This window comes from Barbus barbus, assembly GCF_936440315.1.
Source record: "Barbus barbus genome assembly, chromosome: 1".
Taxonomy (NCBI): domain Eukaryota; kingdom Metazoa; phylum Chordata; class Actinopteri; order Cypriniformes; family Cyprinidae; genus Barbus; species Barbus barbus.
Window position 1 is genome coordinate 10,904,119 of NC_136729.1, and position 15,010 is coordinate 10,919,128.

Sequence of the window (15,010 nt, forward strand, 5' to 3'; positions counted from 1 at the left end):
GGACTATATACCATGATAGACACCATATTTATTTTTTGTGAATGAAAACGAGGCTGTAAAGTGTGAATGTCTGGTTGGTTTGTACAGTTGTGTTACTTTAGATGATTTAACCGATGTAACATTGAAAATGCATATTTTCAAAAACATGTCTGTGACAAAACTGGAAAATGTGCTTTGATTTAAATATTATAAAACCTTAAGAAAATACATGTTACTGCCTCATTTTCATCCATGAAAAATGACATATGGTGTTAATATTACATATAAAGAGTTGACAAAGTTTCTTAATTCTGTTTCCCCCAACATAAATAAAAAATGAAAAAAAATAAATGAATCCCAAAGTTTTGATCGTACAAATAGTAAGGATATACTTAACATCTTTGATTGCGTTATCTGTTTAAGTATACACAGGTCTTTAAATTTCACCATTCATTTTAGTTTGAGGGAAGAGTTATGCCTTACTGTAGTGAAGTCTATGGAGGGCCTTGAACAGTTTAAAAGCATATATATATATATATATATATATATATATATAACTTAATATAGCTAATAAACTCTGAAAATATCTGCTGTCAATTATTTGGTTGTTTCCTTTTAAAGTCAATGGCCTAATTTAAGATTGTAATGGTCCATTTCTTGTTTGCGGGAAATGTATATCCTCATCTCAAGCCTTACAGTAAGGATCTGCACTTCACAGACAAACGCTCAATTAACGGCTCGAGGTGTGATGCGGTAATTGATACAGGATGGGCCTGTGTGTATATTCGGAGTTCGCCCTTTGAAGTCTGCTAACAAGTTACTTGTCAAATGTTTATTCCGGTAGAACCTACAAGGCAGCGGCAATATCCCGATTTGATCCAATTCAAAACACCCACAGCAGACAAACCCATCATCACTTCAGACTAGTTCCAAATTAGATTGACTGTCACCTAAACCGAACCTGATTGGCTGATTCGAATGTCCACGCGTCACAGCTGATTCATATTTTAAAGGAACGCGGGAACGCAATCCGGGTCAGCTTTAAAACAACAGGGTGAACAGTTGTTGGTGCGTGGGACTTGCCAGGTACAGGGTGTAGTCCGCGTCTTTCATCTGGAAAAGGGCAACGGAGTCAAGTGTTTGTCCAGAGTTGAGTTGGGTGTTCTTGTTGCTTTAGCGTCACTTTTTAAAACACAAAAGCCCCCGTTTTGTTGAGTTCCTGTTGAGTTTTGCGAAGCTGTCTAAAATGTTTGAGGTAAGGTTTTTGTCTTGTCTTACACTTCAAACATTTTATTGGCACCATCTGTGTCTAGTTATTACTAAAATGTCTCCGATAACTTTTGTTTGTTTTGTTTTTTGGGAGTCACTGAAATGTGTTGCCGTTTCTGGTAACTTAAAATTGTAAAGTGCAGAAGTCTACGTTTTCTGTTAACTACAAAATTGTGAAATGTAGACAATATGACCTTTGCTTGTGATTTCTATGCAATGGTAAATGCTAAAATTTCAATAGACCTGGCATGTAGGCTATATTATTGCTATTGGCTTTGGGTAAGTGTCTGAAACTATAGTTACTGAGGTGGTAAAAAGCTTTTAAAACTTTTTAGATATTGTAGTAAAATATTTACTATGGCTTCTAGTCATTGGTGAAATGCATGCCTTTTAAAATAAGTGGCTCTAATCAATAAGTGTTGGTTTCTATAAGCTATGGTTTCTAGGTAGTGTACTAGAAATGGTCGTCATGAATAGTTTACTATGGTTTAGGCAGTGGTAAAATGCAGATTCTCGAGTAGGTCAATTAACTTATTTTTTTTTTTTCTCCAGACCAGTCAAGACGACCTGTTTCTGTTCCCCACTGAAGGCCAGAATGCAACTGTCTTCTCTGAGGAGGGTTTAGGCAGTGGGAGCTTGTCTCTTGCCGAGGCCTTGCTTCCCCTGGTTGAGTCCCCATCGACCCCGATGACTCTCTGCTCCACCCGCTACAAGACAGAACTGTGCAGCCGCTATGCTGAGACGGGTACCTGCAAGTATGCCGAACGCTGCCAGTTCGCCCACGGCCTCCATGATCTCCACATACCCTCTCGTCACCCCAAGTACAAAACTGAGCTGTGCCGTACCTACCACACCGCTGGCTACTGTGTCTATGGCACACGGTGTCTCTTCGTGCACAGTCTTAAAGAGCAGAGGCCTGTCCGTCAACGGCGCAGGAATGTGCCTTGCCGTACCTTTCGTGCGTTTGGGGTTTGCCCCTTCGGTACCAGATGCCACTTCCTGCATGTTGAGGGTGGTTCTGAATCAGATGGTGGAGAGGAAGCGCGAACCTGGCAACCTATGTCACAGTCCCAAGAGTGGAAGCCTCATGGTGCCCTCTGTCGCACTTTCAGCACTTTCGGTTTCTGTCTCTATGGCACATGTTGTCGGTTCCAACACGGGCTTCCCAACTCGATCAAAGGTGTCAACTCAACCCACACATCCTGGCCTCATCAGATGACCAATGGGGGATCTCTTTCGCCTGCCTCAGACACGTGCTCGTCACCATCTCCACCGTCCTCATCCCCTCCATCTGCGTTGGCTTCGCCGGTGTACCCTGACGGTTCTGGTCCAGTCACACCACTGTCAGTAGAGGCAGTAGCCAACAACGCTTTCACCTTCAGCAGCCAACATCTGAATGACCTTCTGCTCCCCCTGGCCCTTCGGCTCCAGCAGCTGGAGAACGCTGCCAACGCTGGTCCTCAAGATGCTCTGGATAAGCCACTGCTGTCATGAAGTCTGTGGCAGGATGATCCCAGAAGCTAACTGCTATAAGCTTTAACTGTGACTGTACTGTGCCGAATTTTATATTTAACCTTGTTTTTATTGTGTACATTGTCTCTTTTGCAATTTGTTTTTAACTGACTTTGAGACTGATTCTCAAATGTTCTCTTTTTTTTAATTCAAGTCTGTCTTGTACTTCTGAGGCCACTTATTTTTGACGGACTGAATAAAGCCCCTTAAGTGTAAATTGAGACCACTCTACTGGTGTATATGAAGGATTTGACTGTTTCTAACTTATGGATTTTTACACTAAATGATCTTAAATTATTTTAGAAACATCAGCATCCTTTTGCTCTCAATAAAACCTCCTAAAAGGATTTGTCTTGTTTCTTTTAACTTTGATGCTAACTAATGCCAAGGTGACTGAATATTTGAAAGCTTTATGAAGTCTATAAAGTTAGACATTTTTGACCCTGGTTGTGACAACTCAGCTAAAGGTTTTATTTTTGTCATTTATTCTTGATATGATCAGTCTTAAGGTAAACGCTCTGTGAAAATGTAACCCGTGTCAGATTGAAATCATAGTGATCTTAATGGTTGAAATCAAACTTTGATCTCATTGAGACTTTAGCCTGCATTTCAAAAACAGTGGAAGCCACATTTTCTTTTTTTTTAGTGGTGGTGGGGGGGTGCGTGAATCTTTGTGCTTTTAAAGGCTGATTTTGCGTATTAAGACCCTTTTACACGGCAGGAACAACTGTCAATATTAAAACACAATCTCGTCTAAAATGGTTCCAGAAGATTCAGGGTCTTTCTCCCCTACCTGCCAAAGTATTTTTGATGCATAGCCTAACACGGAAGAAAAACAAGTTGGAGTAAAAAGTTTTTTAGTGTCTTTGTTTACTGAATGTAAACCATAAATGATTGCTTGGTGAACCGATTCAAAAATCCGAATCGCTAAAATGAGTCAAGAGTCCCTGAGCCCAGAAAACATGCGCATGCGCGGAGCCTAAGCCAATCAGGAGCGTGCTACAAGTTCACTAGTCTGCAGTATAAACAGTCTGGAGAGCTTAGCTGCTTGTGCTAATATAGGCATATAACGTTGGTGAAATATAATCAAATAAATGTAACTTGTATATGTGAACTGATACGTCATCAATCGTCAATAGGAAGGTACGGTGCATGACTTTTAGCCCCATTTTTGATTACAAGCGTGCTAAGACAGCCTAGCAAGGAGAGTTGAAAAGAGGCTGATGCCGCGCAGCCTTGTCGCTTCAGCTCTAAATCTTGTATAATGTAATTTACTGCTTTATTTAGTGATCTCACTAACGTAAAGATGACAGAGAGGGAGGAACGGCGCTTCGCCGAGGTGCCCCGGGAATCCATCAAACTAATGGCCGAGAGCACCGGAGTGGAGCTCAGCGAGGAGGTGGCAGCTCTGCTGGCGGAGGATGTGTGCTACCGCATCAGAGAGGCAACACAGGTCACATACGACTTCATGATTTCATCCTATATATTATAATTACATGCATTGCGTGCTATGTCCCCTGCGAGCTGTTCTGATGGGTTCTACCGTCTCCGCAAGGCCATTCAACTCACTTAAATATTCACGACTGTCATTAAGAGGCTTTTTAAACTTTTATTTAAAGCAATAGTGATGTGTGCTATTATTTCAGATTATAACGACATGCTTTTGCATTGTAGATGTCTTGTTCTTTTAAAGTTGTGCTGGTGGATGCTACTGCATAAGAGATGCATGCTCACACACCTGTTAATTACTTTTAAGCTGTACTGATTTGTGCTACTGTCTTTTTTGTAAATGTTTTTTTTTTGCATGCATGTTTTTATTCCTCTAAAGCATTTGTAAAGAAAGACTTTGTAAAGTGTCAAACATTTTGCCATAAAGTCAGTATATTTATTATTTTTGTTCCACTACAGAACAGCTCAGAGTTCATGAGACATGCAAAGAGAAGGAAGCTGAGCGTGGAAGACTTCAATAGAGCGCTACGGTGGAGCAATACTGAGGTATATATTTGTCTTTCAGTTTGAAAGCATTTTTAATGTGAATTTGCATTGTGGTGTTGTTTGTTACACTTCAACATCTGGTGAACAGCATTACACCTGCTGCATGTTTTCTAGACTATTTGCGGCTATGGTGCACAAGATGCCCTTTCGTTCCGTCCATTAAAGGAAGGAGAGCTTTTCTTTGTAGAGGATCGGGAGATAAATCTGGTGGAGTTGGCACTTGCTACTAACATCCCCAAAGGCTGTGCAGAGACGATGGTTCGAGGTATGACAGGCATCATTAGTGTAATGTATTCAAGTTTACTATCTCGCATTTTTTAAAAAGACATTTCTGTTTTGTTTTAATGGCAGTGCAAGTGTCATATCTTGATGGAAAAGGCAATCTGGAGCCTCAAGGCACAGGTAAACCTCCAATATCTTAATTTCTCTTTATTTTAATTGATTTATCTGGTAAAATAAACAAAAAAACATGCTGTAAGTATCCAATAGTTCACCCAGCTCTATTCTGTGTTGGTTTATTAGTTCCCACTGCTGTTCAGTCTCTATCAGAGGACCTGCTGAAGTATTACCAACAAATAACTCGAGCCATTTTAGGAGAGGACCCACATCTCATGAAGGTATTTGCATTATCTTTCAAACGTTTGGGGTCAGTAAGATTGTTTTTTTAGTCATAGTACTTATTAATCATACGCCGCAAGGATGCATTAAATTGATCAGAAGTGAGAATAAAGACATGCCATTGAATAAAGTCTTTGTCTACACATTTGAACTTTCTATTCATCAGAGCATCTTGAAAAAATGTAACACGGTTTCTACAAAAATATTAAGGAGCTCAACTGTTTACAACATTGATATTGATAAGAAATGTTTCTTGAGCAGCAAATCAGCATATTAGAATGATTTCTGAAAGATCTTTTGACACTGAAGCCTGGAGTAACAGCTGCTGAAAATCAGCTTTGCAATCACAGAGATAAATATATTAAAATAAAAATATTGTAAATTATAAATTGTAATTTCACAATATTACAGTTTTTACTGTATTTTTAATCTTATGTAGCCCTGATGAGCATAAGATATGGCATTTAAAACATTACAAGCTCTTTTAAAAAAATCATACCATCCCAAAACTTTTTAACTGTAGTGTATTTATTTTATTAATGTGTCTAGTGTTCTCTCTTGCTAGTATAATAATGTTTTCCTTTTTCCATCAGGTGGCTTTGCTAGACCTCCAGTCCAATTCAAAGATCGCTGCCCTCTTGCCTTACTTCGTTTATGTCATCAGTGGGGTAAGTTTGTGCATGATGCATACAAAATCAAATATTTCCTTATATAATAATGGCCTTTTTTGAAAAATGTGCATAATGTATGATTGTCTCTCTTTCCCCTTTCTTAGGTAAAGTCAGTAAGTCATGATCTGGACCAGTTAAACAGACTCCTACACATGGTGAAGAGTTTGGTGCAGAACCCGTACCTGTACCTGGGCTCATACGTGCGCAGTCTGGTGTCCAGTGTCATGTACTGCATCCTGGAGCCTCTGGCTGCCTCCATCAACCCCCTCAATGACCACTGGACCCTGAGAGACTATGCAGCCCTTCTGCTCAGCCACATCTTCTGGTATTTCTTTAGCATCCTACAGTAAAGTAATACTTACAAACTTTTATAGCGAGTGCTCTGGTTAGCTGAAACTTTAATCAATCGATCCAGTTCAAACACTAGTCTGACTGATTGTTTTTTCTCATGTTGACTTGTAGGACACATGGTGATCTTGTGAGTGGGCTGTACCATCAGATCCTCCTGTCTCTACAGAAGGTGCTCTCTGATCCGGTTAGACCTCTGTGTTCCCACTATGGAGCTGTAGTGGGTCTGCATGCTCTCGGCTGGAAGGTAAACACAGACAGCACAACACCCACAAACACAAATATGCTTTTTACTAATAAATATCACACTATTTGTGTATATGTGTTTTTTGACCCAGGCTGTTGAACGTGTGCTGTATCCTCACCTCCCTGCCTATTGGGCGAATCTACAAGCTGTGTTAGATGATTACTCTGTGTCCAACGCTCAGGTGAAAGCAGATGGCCACAAAGTCTATGGAGCCATTTTGGTACGTACAGTATTTTCTTTTCAGGATGCTGATATAAATTTATTGATTTATTCAAGTTCTATGTTTGTACACATCTTTTATTTTGCTGGAAACCACAGAGATTTGAGCATTTTGTGTTCCCAGTTGCAAGTTATAAGAGACCCAAACTCACAGCCCTTACAGAGATGGAGTTCTGCGAATTTACTGCGAACCGAACCACTCTGGAAAGCAAAAAAAACCCCACCAGATTCATGAGCTGTAAAAGAACACAGTGCCGCTCTTCATTTTGAAACATGCATATACTTATTTAATTAAATTGCAGTGTTTAAAAGTTATGAGATTTAATTTTCATTTTGATTAATCGCACTACTTTGCATACAACAGTTCATTAGCCCAGCCTAAATGTCTCTTATCTAAACCTCTAAAGTTAAGTGGCCACTTTACTTTCCTTCTTGAAGGTGGCGGTAGAGTGTTTGCTGAAGATGAAGGCCCTCAGTCTGACCCTGGCAGCAGAAGGAAGCGGTGCTGGTCTACCAGGCACTACCACATGGGCTGTCGGTTTCAGAGAAAACTCGCCTGGCCTCAGCCCGCCTCCTGAACCTCTTTCAGAACCCCCTCTTGGCATTGCAAGCCATCTCCAAGCAGGTGGCGCTGACTGCCCATGGGAAGAGTGGACTCCAGTATCTCTTCCTGCCATGTACTGTGAACTTTACTCCTTTTTTGGAGACAGTCTGGCTGTACGGTTCAGCACTGACCCGCCGCTACGTGGCACCCCACCTCCAGGTCCTTGCCAACCACTAAAGGGCAGGAAAGAGGCAGTGAGCGGTGCCCCCAATCTTGAGAATACACGGAAAATGCCCCAGCTAACTGCCAGTATGAATATAAGCCCACGACAAGATGGAAGCCCTCATATGGAACCACAACCACCCAGTCTGGCTGCTACTGTCCCAGGGAGGTAGGAGTTGAACAACATCCTATTAATTTTCTCCATAGGGCAATTGATCCTGCCACGGGATATTTAAAAAAAAGGAACTTTTTCACAAAATCAGAATTGCGAGATATAACATTGCAATTCTGAGAAAAACATTTGAATTTAAAAATTGTGAATTGTGAGAATGTCCAGATTCTGAGATGAGTCGCAATTACTTTTTTTTTTTTTTTTTTTGTAGTGGAAACAAAAGCAACTTGATGCTAACTTTTTTTTATTTCACAGTTTTTTAGAAAAAGTGTCATAATTGCTAGAGAGAAAGTATAAGAGAGAGAAACTATAAAAAGTCTAAATTGTGAGATGAAAAATTCACAATTACCTTTTATATTTTTTATCCTGTGGTGGATAAATAAGTCATTCTCTTTACACTCTCAAACTGCTTCAGTATTTGTGTGTGTATTTATATATTGCAATAAATGTCAAATATATTGTTTACATGTATCTTTAAATTTCAAATCTTTTTTTTTTCTTTTTGATTGCCGTTTGCAGTGTTTGTTTTTGTATTGCATTTTTTCCACTATTCAATCCATTTAGTCTTGTATCTTTGTCTTTTTGTCCAATTTTCATATACAAATAATGAAATATTGTGATTCACCTCGCAACTGTTTGGAATATGGCTTCAACAAAGACTTTTTAAAAATCCCTATGATGAAAATGAATGGGAAAAATACTTAAGCCCTGCCATAAATGATACTGACCCAATCATACATTAGCAAGTCTCGGTATTTAAAACTGTCCAAAATGTTTCGCAAAACTTGGTTCATATTATGATGATTATATGTTTTGTTGCGTGCATTTCTCACTGGTGGTCTCTTTTTGTCCCGTATCTGCAGATCTCTTACCCGCTCCTCCTCCTCATCTTCCGTCTCACGTTCCAGGTCATCTTCATCACGTCCTGGTCGTTCAACCAGCCAATCCAGAGACATTTTCCCTAAATCTCGCTTCCCGCTGCCTCAGGCTGGACCTCCTCCTTTCTCTTTCATCATTGGCGGGCGGCAGATGGGGCGACGCTGTCAGGGACGGCGCTTCCAGACGAGCTTTACTCCAACTCCACCTCCTACTACCCTCCCAACTCGTGCTTACACCCACAAGCTACCAGTCATAGGGAGAGTCAGCAAACCTGTGCGCCGTTGGACGTGTTCCCATTACTCGCTTCACCTGCCGCTTTAAAATCCATTGACGATGTATGTGACGTTGAGAGACGTACGGCCACAATGACCTCTCATCACATGGCTGCATCTTAGTAATTACAGATGAACAATTCTATATGCTCTATGCAAACAAGGCAAGTATTATTATGAGGAAATAATTTGGAATGAACACCCAGGATTTTTATGCTATAAATCTACTGATGCTGATCAGTAGCGTCAACTTTGAATTGTCTTATTGTTATTTCTGTATGTACTATTGATGCTATAATAGAACCTGACACCAAATAGAGTTTATATTTAAAGTACATACAGCAGGATGAAGCTGAACAGATACTTCTATACATTTGCTTTGTTTATTAGAGTATTTACATATGAGAGAATGCCCTTTTTATTAACATGTTTAACTTTTTTTGTAATGATGTAAGCCTGTAAAAAATAAATACATTATGTAATGTACTCATATGATATTTTATTATTTTGTATGGAAAGTGTCTGTTTATAATGCCAATTATTTTTTTATTTTTTTTAGGCCTGGTAATAAGCTGCATCTCAAATCTAAACAGTCATTCCCATGACCCACTTCAATAAATTTAGCAAAAACAGGGCTTAATGCATTATTCAAAAATTATTCTTAATTTATTTTTTTTAAATAAAAAAAAAAGATGTATTTGCATTGCAACAATTATGCATTTTAATTCATCTAAAGCATTCTTTTTAAAGGGACAATTCATCAGGCTTTGTTTTCTTTTATTGAACACAAAAGAAGTTAACCTGGGTCCTGGAATGTTTTCTTATTCCTGTACAATGAAAGAAAATGCCTTTATGAAGTACCAAGTTTGAGTTAGAGAGTCGGATTGTAACCTGAAGGTCACGGGTTCGAGTATTAGGTCCGGCAGGGATTGAAGGTGGGGGGAGTGAATGTCCAGAGCTCTCTCCACCCTCAATACCACGACTGAGGTGAGACCCTTGAGCAAGGCACCGAACCCCCAACTGCTCCCGGGTGCCGCAGCATAAATGGCTGCTCACTGCTCCGGGTGGGTGGGTGTGTGTGTGTGTGTGTGTGTGCGCGCACTTGGATGGGTTAAATGCAGAGCATGGGATAAAATACTTGGCCTCGCGTCCTTTCCTTTCCTTTTAAGCACAAATGTGAATAAGAGAGTGATGGTGGGACAATTCTCAGTGATTAACTTAAGTTTCAGTCTCTACACCACAAAGCTATCGTATGGCTCCAGAAGACTTGGAACATAAAGCATGAATAATTTTATGGCAATTTTAAGAAGCTTGTTCTTTTTGGAGTTTTACTGTTCATGGTTACTGTTTGCATCTTTCTTCAAAATTTTGGATTTTTGTTCCATTAGAAAATGAGCATGTCAGAAATGTAAAATATTCCTTTAAAGATATACCCTAAAGCTCTGAAAACTGCACGAATGCTAAGCTAATCTCTAATGAATGTGTTGATGCAACTTCATAATTTGAAAAGTTAGGTTTTGGTTCTGTTTTACCAGACAGGTGAAGGCTGATGGTGTTGCAGACCTGTTGCATTAAACTTTCAGCATGGTGTTGAACTCTCCATGTCAGAGCCCAGGTTTGGTTACACATGCTGCACTTTAACGTTCTGCCATACTGAAGCAATACACAAACAAAACGAGTTTCATAATGGCTATTTTTGCTGAGAAAGCTCTGACTTTTCTACGTGTTCACGCGTTCACGTTTGTGATAATAGCGTATGGCCTCTTCATCGTCGTCGGTGCTGTTGTTTTGATGATACTGGAGCAACCTGAGGAGAATTTGCTCGTTAATGAAGTCCGTGAGCTAAAAGCTCGTTTTTTGGCAGATAACCCGTGTGTTGAGGAGAGCAGTTTGGATCGTTTGTTGATAAACGTGCTGTCTGCGAGTAAACGCGGCGTGGGCGCACTGGAATCCGCCAGCGATCAATGCAACTTCGACTTTACGTCGTCGCTGTTTTTTGTCATTACCTTCCTCACGACCACAGGTGAGAAGCAGTCAGACATTCATTACAATGCTGGCTTAATGAATCACATTCAAATCTACCGCTATGATATTATTACACACAAAAAATCGCTCTAGTTACTAATATTATAATTATCTAATATGTGACCCTGGTCACGGGTATATTTATATGAATAGCCAAAAAAAAAAAAACATTATGCGTCAAAATGATCCATTCTTCTTTTATGCCAAAAATCATAAAGATATTTTGTGCATTTCCTACCTTGAATATATATATACACTTATATAAAATATAATATTATGTTATCTAGGCTATATAATGCTACTATAAACTTAATTTTTGATTAGTAATATGCATTGCTAAGAACTTAATTTTGACAACTTTAAAGGCGATTTTCTCAAGATTTTGATTTTTTTTTTGGCACCCTCAGATTCCAGATTTTCAGATAATTGTATCTCAGCCAAATATTGTCCTATCCTAACAAACCATACATCAACGGGAAGCTATTTATTCAGCTTTCAGATGACGTTTAAACCTCAATTTAAAAAAAAACACAAAAAAAACAACCTTATGACTGGTTTTGTGGTCCAGGGTCACATATTCTAATTATTTAACTTGTGGAGCAATACAGTTCAGTATCTGCTGAGAGGCTGTCTAATGTCATGTTGAGAAGCAATTGACAATGTTGTTTACAGCCAAGAAGCAAATGTGAAGTTTATTTTACCATTTTATTTATCTGTTTGTTTAGATCTATTAATCCTATAGCTCTTTTTCTTTAGTTTATATTTAAAACTATTTATTTAGTATTTTAATCGTAATATGCACAACACATTTTATTTATGCATATATGCGTTAACCTGAATTTTAAGCATTTTTGTAATTTATTTATTTACTTATTTTTGTTTGTTTGCACATTTATTTCGTTTTAAATGTATATCCGTTTACTAGAGAGTAACTAATAATAAGTTTAATTGACAATGATAGGTCTACCAGTATCATGCAGTGTAATTTGGCCATCGCATTTATTAATACTTGTCAAAAGGGACAGCTATCTTTAAAGCAGTTTATTTTAGTATCAATGATATACTATTATAGTTGAGATGATGAGAAATGTTGCTTTGGCAACTAGCTGAAATATTATTTTAAATTATTTTTATTTACGTTTTTTACGATTTTTGTATTTCAAGTAACAAATACTTTTTGTATGGTATTAGTTAACTGTAATAACCCTGCTTCAAAGTCCGTGATATCTTTCCTGTTTTCTGTATTTGCAGGTTATGGCACCACTGTGCCTCTTTCGGATGAGGGCCGTGTGTTCTGTGTTGTGTACTGTCTTGTGGGCATCCCTTTCACCCTGCTGCTGCTATCCAGCCTCACTCATGCCCTCCTGCCCTGGGTAACACACACCCCTATTCACAACCTTCAAGTCTTCTGGGGACTGTCTCGCAACCATGCTGCATTGCTGCACTGCAGCGTTCTGGCCTTTTGCACGGCCACATTGTTCTTTCTTCTGCCTGCTGGTTTCCTCTGCCTGCTGGAGAACGACTGGAGTTACCTGGAGTCGCTGTATTTTTGTTTTATCTCACTTAGCACCACAGGACTTATTAACTATCTGCCTGGCAGGACGCAAAGCCGAGCAGCACAGCAGTGGCTGGAGTTTGCAACCTCCTGTAAGTTATGTATATTGTAGTGGTTGGAAGTAGAGATATATCCGAGCCTTATTAAGCTTTTAGATAGTTGGTTAGTAAAATGAATTGAAAAAAAGTGACAGAGATTCTTAGAAAGTTGTATTTTCAAACTTTGAAGTTTTATTTAGAGACCATATTGACTTCAATTTTCTTTACTTGGTCTTAAAAGGGTCTTATAAAGTCTTAAAGTTACCTTTATAAAACCTGCAGAAACCCTGATTTAGACTCCTCTTTATTCAGGTTACCTGATGGTTGGACTGATTGTCTTGCTTGTCGTTATGGAAAGTTGCTGGGAACTGCAGCAGGTTCAAGCTATCCTACGTTTTTTCGCTGGACCGCGGCAGGGTGAGCTGAGGGGTGTGGGTTTGGATGAGCTTGTGCTCAGTGGAGACATGACAGGTGCAGAGGAGGAACCTCATTACACCCTTCCTATATCCACCATCTCCCCTGCTTTCACAGACTCACCTGCCACTCCAACATTAGAGCTGACACCAGTCTTTGGCCTGACACCCATAGCGGCCACCAAAGAAAATATTCCCCCTTCACTAAAACCAGATCTGTGTCAATCCACTTCCACCTCATAGCTGATACAATGGAACTGGACATTTTAAGAAGAATAAATAATATACAAGAATGAAACTGGAAACCACTAGGTGGCGATATTGGTTCCTTTTCTTTTATGCTCTTTGTATTGGACAGAGTCAATACAAAACTTTGTTTATTTATTTATTTATTTTAATCTCATTCATTCTTTTGAACTTCTTGGATTAAGTATACAAAACTTCATTCATTCGAACTTCTTGGATTAAGCATATCTTTTTTCTTTAAAGTTTCTTTTTTTTCTATATAGTCAACTTATTAAATGCATGATATATTTGTATTTTACATTTTTTGCAATTCTAATATTTAAGTCTACACATTACATACAAATACAAAGCTTTATTTATTTATTTAGTTAGTTATCAGTCTATCATATTAAATGTATATATTTTTATATTATATTATAAACTGGATACTGATACTGATTCAAAAAAGAAACAATATTGTCTAAGTATTCAGTGTTTGGACTCATATATATAGTTCTTTTTTTTCTTTTCTTTTAATAGTAAAGGTAATACCAAAAAAAGTTTGGGGTTGGTAGGTTTTTGCAAAAAGTCTCTTATGCTCAGCAAGCCTGCACTTATTTTACCAAAAGTATAGTAATATTGTGAACTATTATTAATAATAGTTTAATTTTAAATTTGTAAAATTAAATTAACTGTAAAATATACTTTGAAATGTATTTTATTCCCGTACTGCTAAACTGAATGTAAAGAATGTTTACTGTCACTTTTGATCGAATTTAATGCATTACTGACCACAAGCTTTTGAATAGTAGTGTATAATGAGCAAAAAAATGACCAAAACTATCATATATTTTAGTAGCCACCCTAGATTACAGCTCAACCAAATGCATGTGATGCATCCTGGGAGTAAAATATCCCACTCTTTTTTTTCTTTTCTTTTTCTAAAATTCATCAATTTAAAAAGTAAATACAAAAATTTAATATAGACACAGTTTATTTTCAAAATCATTTAAAGGTGCCATAGAATGAAAAACTGTCTTTACCCTGGCATATTTAAATAATAACAGTTCTGTACATGGAAATGACATACAGTGAGCCTCAAACACCATAGTTTCCTCCTTCATATGTAAATCTCGTGATTAAAAAAGACCACTGAAAAACAGGCGAATCAGAACATAACACCGACTGTGACGCAACAGTCGGGATCACTACGCCCCCAACATTTGCATAAACCCGCCCTTGTTCTAAGCCGGCCGAACCATCAGAAGCTCTGCAGGTATTGTAAATAAACAAGCGCGGACAACAGCGAAAATAACAAAATAAATGTTATGTTCCAGGCCGTGCAGGGGGTGTGAAGTGCAGGGATGGGTTGGTGTCTGTATTCAGAAAGGCACAGAAAGCAAATAACGCGAGCCACTAAAGGGACATGGTTAGCTCCTTGCTAGCGGTAGCCTGTTACAGTACATAAGATTTCACTCTCAGTAAGGAGAGATGAGGATGATGGAGATTTACAGATCCTGAGCACCACTGACAAGCATCTGATCTTGTGAAATGTGTGGTAAGTACTGTTGCTCCATAATGTAAACATAGTTTGTGTGATCGCGTCTCTTGAAAGTGAAACTATAACGCGATCGATGGATCGTTCAAAAGCAGTTTCAATGCCTCGCATATTAATAACGGCTCCCTGATGCCCGCGTTTTATATACAGTATAATTACCCGACGATATAACTGCGAGAGAAAGTATTTAAATATATATTTTCCTCCCTGTGCTTCCTTCTTGCTGATGAGCTGTACTGTGAAACAGCC

At 38.6% G+C, this 15,010-nt stretch overlaps 3 protein-coding genes across 3 annotated transcripts; all 3 read left to right on the plus strand.

Annotated features, from left to right (window-relative positions):
* Window positions 1–1,437: 1,437 nt before the first annotated feature.
* LOC306874935 (uncharacterized protein) lies at window positions 1,438–2,742 on the plus strand (the record flags this gene model as incomplete). Its single annotated transcript, XM_079425271.1, has 2 exons — window positions 1,438–1,467; window positions 1,801–2,742. The coding sequence occupies 2 exons, from the start codon at window positions 1,438–1,440 to the stop codon at window positions 2,740–2,742; spliced, it is 972 nt and encodes a 323-aa protein (XP_079281397.1).
* A 984-nt stretch (window positions 2,743–3,726) lies between these two features.
* Window positions 3,727–9,654, plus strand: LOC306869660 (TAF6-like RNA polymerase II p300/CBP-associated factor-associated factor 65 kDa subunit 6L). The gene is made up of 12 exons (XM_079416511.1): window positions 3,727–3,903; window positions 4,048–4,213; window positions 4,669–4,755; window positions 4,870–5,020; window positions 5,107–5,157; window positions 5,278–5,372; window positions 5,967–6,041; window positions 6,149–6,369; window positions 6,507–6,639; window positions 6,731–6,859; window positions 7,297–7,793; window positions 8,660–9,654. Exons 2-12 carry the CDS (start codon window positions 4,067–4,069, stop codon window positions 8,994–8,996), a joined length of 1,923 nt encoding a protein of 640 aa, XP_079272637.1. The 5' UTR covers window positions 3,727–3,903; window positions 4,048–4,066; the 3' UTR covers window positions 8,997–9,654.
* A 979-nt stretch (window positions 9,655–10,633) lies between these two features.
* On the plus strand, window positions 10,634–13,221 carry kcnk7 (potassium channel, subfamily K, member 7; the record flags this gene model as incomplete). The annotated part of the gene is made up of 3 exons (XM_079425387.1): window positions 10,634–10,970; window positions 12,224–12,619; window positions 12,878–13,221. The coding sequence occupies 3 exons, from the start codon at window positions 10,634–10,636 to the stop codon at window positions 13,219–13,221; spliced, it is 1,077 nt and encodes a 358-aa protein (XP_079281513.1).
* Window positions 13,222–15,010: the final 1,789 nt, after the last annotated feature.